Here is a 7,168-nt window from a genome sequence, read left to right as displayed (position 1 = left end):
AAAAAAACCAAATGTATAAACTATTATAATGTAATATATCCAGGACTATAATTTCTCACAATATGTTAATGGGCAAGTAGAATTTCCAAACACCTAGAAAAACTTAACACACAAACCTGAAGGAGAAAGAATCCACCTCCTACAGCTGTTGCAGCCAATTTTCCAACCTTCTGAAATACGAAACCAGTGCACCTATGAAACCAAAGCAAGATCAGACGTGACAGGCTGTCAGATGCACACAAGCACAAACTTCTAACAAAGCTCATTGTCCTACTTACTATGAAATGATTTAGCTCCTTCCTACCATGTACAGAAACAGAAGCCCATGCTAGTCTCTACGCTTCTAAAGTCCCTATTCATGAGTACCCATTATACATTTCGAAGTCCACATTAGCATCCTAGCCCATTTCACCTCCACCCCTACACCAAACTCTGAGGCTGTTTCAGTTAACAGGTTTCCTTTCTCTTAGACCCACTTTATTCTCTGTATAGACCAGGTATCTCCCTCCCCTGCATTCTCACTATTCCCACTTTTCTCTCACTACCATTCCCATTACTCTATCTACTGCTATTCCCTGCTATTTTCCCTTGTTTTGCAGATATGGCCATGTCCAGTCTGATTCTTTTTCTCTTGGCTCTGGACTTTTTCAGATGGCCTTGGATGTTCTTTCTCTCTCTTATCCACAATAAAAATTTCTTCCCACCTCCAACCATGGAGCAGCCATTTCAGGATTTTTTTTTAACTAGGTTCCTTACATATACTAAGAATACATGCATATGAAGCTTGTCAACAAAAAGTGTATATGCAAGCTGGCCATGGTAATGCACATCTTTAATCTCAGCACTCAGGAAGCAGAGGCACGTAGACATCTGTGAGTCTGAGGCCAGTCTGGTCTACACAGAGTTCCAGATAGCTAGGGCTATATAGAGAGAACCTGCCTCAAAAAATTATATACAAAGAGACTAAACACTCTCTTCAAAAGGAAAATATTTCAAACTGGAATTAAAAAAAAAAAAGAGGCTAAGGAGATAGTGTAGTGAATAAAATACTTACTGTGCAAGCACAAGAACTAAAGTTCAAATCCATATAAAACTGGGTGCTTTAAAAAAGTAAAATCTATCTATACGCTATGTATAAGAAACCCACTTTAAATAAAAGACACTATAAAAGACAAGTAGAAAATCCATGTATGTGTTTTTGCTGGCAGCTGTCCTGTGCACTTCTTTTCTTGCCTGATTTTGTTGTGAAGTTGTAACTCTGAGTAAAACAGCTCTGAGTTCTATGAATCATCCTAGAGCAGTGGTTCTCAATCTTCCTAATGCTACAACCCTTTGCTATAGTTCCTCATGTTGTAGTGACCCCCAACTATAAAATTATTTTCATTGCTACTTCATAACTATAATTTTGCTGCTGTTATGAGTCATAATATAAATATCTGTGTTTTCTGATGGTCTTAGGTAACTCCTGTGAACAGATTGTTTAACAAACAAAGGGGTCATGACCCACAGGTTGAGAAACACTGTCCTATATGATTATCAAACACTAGAATGTCTTAAGTATTCCCAAACTCTGGAAAGCAATAAATGACTTTAGGAAATTTCATTTCTATATACAAGTAATAAATAACAGGAAAATGAAATTTTTTTGAGTAACAGTACTAACAAAAGCATCAAAGTATAAAATATTTACATAGGTATTTATGAATCTATGTTAATCATATATATAACCTATAAAGATGAAATAAATACAAGAAAAAAAGTGATAGTGATCAGAACAATATGATATTGGCACCAAGACAAATCAATTTTTAAATGAATTGTTTTTATTTTTTAAGTGGTTTGTGTGTGTGTGTGTGTGTGTGTGTGTGTGTGTTCAGTGCATATGTGTGCACATGTAGAAGTCAGAGGCAACTTGTATGAGTCAGCTCTCTCCTACCATGTGGGTCCCTGAAATTGAACTCAGGTCCTCAGGCTTGATGGGAAAGTGTCTTTACCCAATATATCTTGCTGACGAACAGATTAATTTAATGAACAGATTGTAGATAGATTTTTTTTAAAAAGATTTATTTATTTTATATATATTTGCTTACACTGTAGCTGTCTTCAGACACACCAGAAGGGGGCTTCAGATCCCATTACAGATGGTTGTGAGCCACCATGTGTTTGCTAGGAAATGAAATCAGGACCTCTGGAAGAGCAGTTAGTGCTCTTAATCACTGAGCCATCTCTCCATGCCCCCTACCCCGGAAATTGATTTTTTGATACAGGTATGAAGACATGGTATTGAAGCACATCCTGTTCTGTTCCCTTTTTGTATATGTTTAGGCTGTTTCTGCTTTCAGGTATTACAAATAAAATTAGGAACATTTGTGTGAAATCTTTTGTATAAGCATCTACTTTCATTTATATTGTTTAAGTGCCAACAAATAGTATGGCTGAGCCATACTACAACTGTGGTATACAACAGCATTTGGGACACAGAGGTAGGAGGATCACAAGTTCTGGACCATGCTTGAAGGGCCTTCACAGACTCAGGCCTACCAAACATGGTACTGGCAGCATATTGCCCTTTCCCCTTCCCTCTCACATAAATTGCATCCCTGAGGAATGAGTCTGGCATAAGAAAGTGTCCAAATAAGGGAATAGACCTTGATGGCTAGCTTTAGGGATGTAATCTATGGTTTACATGGGAGAGGGAAGAGGGAAGGACAAGACCTGACATTACCATGTTTGCCAGGCCTGATCCTGCTAAGTTTCTTCATTGTTGAGCCAAAGACTACATTGCAAAACAAAAAACAATACACACAAACACACTCAAAACTCTTAAAAATTAATACTACAAAAAATGATAACTTCACAGGGGGAAAACATGGAATTTAATAAAAGACAATTCTAAGTAGTAAATAAATACATATAAAAGTCTTCAGTTTTTACCCCTACTTGGGAAAAATGCAAACAAAATCACAATGAGAAAAACACTACCTGTAGAGGCTAGCAAGAAATTACCAGTATGGCAACAACAAATATGGTCAAGAATGTAGTATAACAGAAATACTTGGTCCTTGGTAACAATGTAACCATTTTTAGGCAGCAGCCTGACATTATCTCATGAAGTTGAAAGCATATATATAACTTAGTGACTACTAGGTACAGACACCAAGGAAATATGTACCCACGCACAATAGGAAATTTGTATAAGAATTTCATATCATCATTGTCTACATTATTCAAAAATTGAAAAAGGTCAACTGGAAAAATATCCTATGGTATATTCATACAGTAGAATTCTAAATACAAATGACAATGTAGAAATTATAGCTTCATATGATATGGTTCAATACAAAAAACATTTTTAAAAACAAGAATCAAGCCAGGTGGTGCTAATGTATGTCTTTGATTCCAGCACTTGGGAAGGAGAGGTGGGTGGATCTTTGTGAGTTTGAGGCCAACCTGTTCTATAGTATGAGTTCCAGGACAGCCAAAACTACAGATAAATCCTGTCTCAAAAAACCAAAAACAACAAAGAAGCAATAATCAAAAGAATTCATAGTGATTGTGTTTATTCAAAGTTCAAAACCAGATTAATTGCAATAAATTATTAAAATTAAGAAAAAAGAAAAGAAGCAACTCCTTAACAACTTTTAGAGTTCTAGGGGATACTAGTCATATTTTTTAGCCTCAGTGGTTCTTATATGGGAATTTGTTCTCCAACTATTCCTTATAGATAGCTGTTCAGTGTACTTGCATTACAACAACATTTTTCAAAAGGAGTTTCTGAGATTGATGGATTCATTATTCACTCACTGAATTGGCTCTAAACATTTTATACTCATCAACAAATGAAAACTGCCACATTAACATCTGACACAGCTAATATAGATGGTTAACATCTTAATCTACCACTTGCTATGTTGCCTTGATATAGAATCTAGATAAACTTTCTGAGCCTCAATTTCTACAAAAAGGACATAGATATTAAAATTACCAAGTCATTTTAAGAAGGAAATGAGATACGTATATATAAATTTTAAATAATGCCTGCCCTATATGCAAGGGTTTTGGTACCAGACATTCCATGGCACAGTTAAGGGGATGATTTTTATTGTAGATATGAGAGAACAGCCCAAGGCATCTGGAAGAGTCCAGAGCAGAAAGAGGAGTAAATTACACATAGTCAGGATCTGGACATTGTCATCTTAGGAGAGAATAGCATGGGATAGAGAATAGAGAGAGCATAGTGAGAACAGCAAGAGCAGAGAATAGCCTGGTTATATGAAGAGTGAGTAGCTGTGGGGGGTAGAAGGGGAGGAAAAGTCCAGTGCTAGGGCTTTGAAATGCATAACAAGTACTTGTGAATAGGGACTTAGGGAGCCTGAAAACCACCAAGGACTTTAATATGCTGATATAAGTTAATTGGAGAGCCAAATATCTCTTCTGCCAGAGATAAGGGAATGATTCCTTTTGACAGAAGAGAATCAGTGTCAAAGTTCTTAAGGAATGCTGACTTTTATCTAACCACCAGAAATCCTCCTAAAGTCCAGGCTGAGCTTATTTCTGGATATTTGAAGTGTCTTTTGGAGTTTGGGGGGTTGTAGTTTCTTTTGGACCTGACAGTACATGCATAAATATCAAATAGTAATTTAATTTGATGGTCCACTATATATTGAACAATTTCTGTGAAGTCAGTGTGTTTTATTAATTAGAGTAGACAGTTTCTATAACTATGCTACTAAATCAGGCACAAAAAATTACAAATCTTTAACCACCACTTACCATCCAGTAACACCCCCAATTACCAGCTGGGTTGCTACACTATATTTTTCAGCTGATGGCCCAGATTCCTGCCCAAACAGCTTACGCCACCATGGTTGCTTTTTAGTTAATTCTGCAAGATCCAGTGCCTCAAATTTTCCATCAAAGTTTCCTATAAAAGAATGAAGATATGTAGTTACTGGTTGCTGAGAAAGGAGTAGACATTTTCTTCAGTGGTATAGCCAATGATAGGTGCCTATGTATTAGTAAACAATCTCTCACACATGTTCCTATAAATGAGCCTAATGAAATTCAATGGGTCATTAAAAAAAAGTATAGTGAAGACAAGACAACAACTGAATGAGATCAGAAGAAATAGGGAAGGACAAAAATAAATATGATTATAGCACATTATATAAATGTATAAAAATCATAATAAAATCCATCATTATGTTTTAGTATATGCAAATAAAAAATGAAAAAAAGAACTAATAAAATATTTACTTTTATAATAGCTTTTCACCATTCTTAACTAGATTAAGAGATTTTTAAAGCAAACAGGTAACTATTTTAAAAAGTAAATTATCTCTGAAATTCTGGGTTGGAATTTTAGAAATTCTGACTAAAATAAACAAATTTGAATATATGTATTGTAGCACCTTGAAAACTTAGGATTGCTTAGTCTTCTATTGTTTTTCCTCTCAAATTTAAAGGCAATCAAACTGATTTAGGGAAAAAGAGTACTATTGAGTAAAAGCATTCTAAATACGTATTTTAAAATTCACCTCTTTAGAAGCCACCTACAAACCAATTTTCTGTATTACATAGATCTCTAGTGAATAAGTAAACAATGTTTGACAGGGTGTTTTTTACTAGATAGTGTGCCTAGTAACAAACTCTTTAATTAAATGCACAGGAAAAGATAGATACTACTTATTAATGCCATTTTGTAATCAGGAAACAAAGCTTTGGAAGACAAGGAAGGGGAAACAAGCTAACAAAATGTCTAATGCCTGGTTTGAACAAAGATCATCTTGAGTTTACCTACTATGTCCAATCCTTCTTCCTTGCAAATATACTTCATTAAGATAACAAATGTCAAAAACTCAGCATGCAAGAGTGTTTACAGACAAAAGAAAAACCCAAGAATTGTCATTTAAAAAAAGAATAGAAAGTAGAGGCAGAATCAGAAATGATCAAGAAATTAAATGAGGGGCTGGAGAGATAGCTCAGCAGTTAAGAGCACTGGCTGCTCTTCCAGAGGTCCTGAGTTCAATTCCTAGCAACCACATGGTGGCTCACAACCATCTGTAATGCCAGGAGGTGGTGGCACAAGCCTTTAATCCCAGCACTTGGAAGAGGCAGAGTCAGGCAGATTTCTGAGTCCGAGGCCAGCCTGGGCTACAGACTGAGTTCCAGGACAGCCAGGGCAATCCAGAAAAACCCTGTTTCGAAAAATCAAAAAATAACAAAAAACAAACAAACAACCATCTGTAATGGGATCTGATGCCCTCTTCTGGTGCGTCTGAAGACAGCTACAGTGTATTCATATACAAAAAACAAGCAAACAAATCATTTCAAAAAATTAAATAAAGCAAAACTGTTCAGAAGGTTTCACACATATATAATTGGAGTTAGAGAAGATTACTAGAATAGGATATTAGTAACATTCAAGAGGCATACTAATGTAACTCAATCAAGAAAAGCCAAGTAGAACTCTAGAAATGAACAAGGAATGAAGGGTACTTGAATGAATACCCAGGCTGCTATCTAAATGAATGCTATTGTACAAAACAATACCTAAGGTATCTTGTAAAACTTAAAATGTATATAAAATTAAGCAGGTGATTTCTAAATTATTAGCAGGCAAAAGAAAAAATGATAAACTATAGAATACTCCCCTCCTAAATTTAAGGGGATTACAAAAGCTAAGCCTGTGAGCTACACTCCTACCTGAGTTTCAATATTAAGATGTTCATTCTCTTTATAATATAATCCTTATCAAAAAATAATATGTCCTTTACAGGTTAAGGCAGTGGTTCTCAACCTGTGGATCCAGATTCCTTTGGGGTTAATTTAAACATCAGATATCCTGCATATCAGATATTTACATTACAATTCATAACAGAAGCAAAATTACAATTATGAAGTAGCAACAAAACAATTTTATGCTTGGGGTCTCTACAACACAAGAAACTGGATTAAAGAGGAATAGCATTAGGAAGGTTGAAAACCACTGGGTTAAGGAATTTTAAAATGTATATAGACAGGCAAAGAACCAAGATTAGTGTTGAAGTTACAATAGCTGTACAACAAATTGCCCACAAACATCATGAAACAAAGTTATTTTGTCTATGGTCTCTGGTTCTGTGCATGTGGAATTCAATCACACCATTAAGGCTTCTCTGTCATTCTG

General features: G+C 35.4%; 1 protein-coding gene across 1 annotated transcript in view; it reads right to left on the bottom strand.

Annotated features, from left to right (window-relative positions):
• Fundc2 (FUN14 domain containing 2) overlaps window positions 1-7,168 on the bottom strand; it is a 9,617-nt gene that overhangs the window by 1,066 nt on the left and 1,383 nt on the right. Inside the window, exons 2-3 of the mRNA XM_031364719.1 lie at window positions 4,774-4,924; window positions 117-192 (exon numbers count right to left, since the gene is read on the bottom strand). Of these exons, the coding sequence (XP_031220579.1) occupies window positions 117-192; window positions 4,774-4,924 (227 nt within the window). The remainder of the gene's footprint in view (window positions 1-116; window positions 193-4,773; window positions 4,925-7,168) is intronic.

This window comes from Mastomys coucha, chromosome X, assembly GCF_008632895.1.
Source record: "Mastomys coucha isolate ucsf_1 chromosome X, UCSF_Mcou_1, whole genome shotgun sequence".
Classification (NCBI taxonomy): Eukaryota; Metazoa; Chordata; class Mammalia; order Rodentia; family Muridae; genus Mastomys; species Mastomys coucha.
Note: the sequence above shows the minus strand (reverse complement) of the source record. Positions and strands in the feature narration are given on the sequence as shown.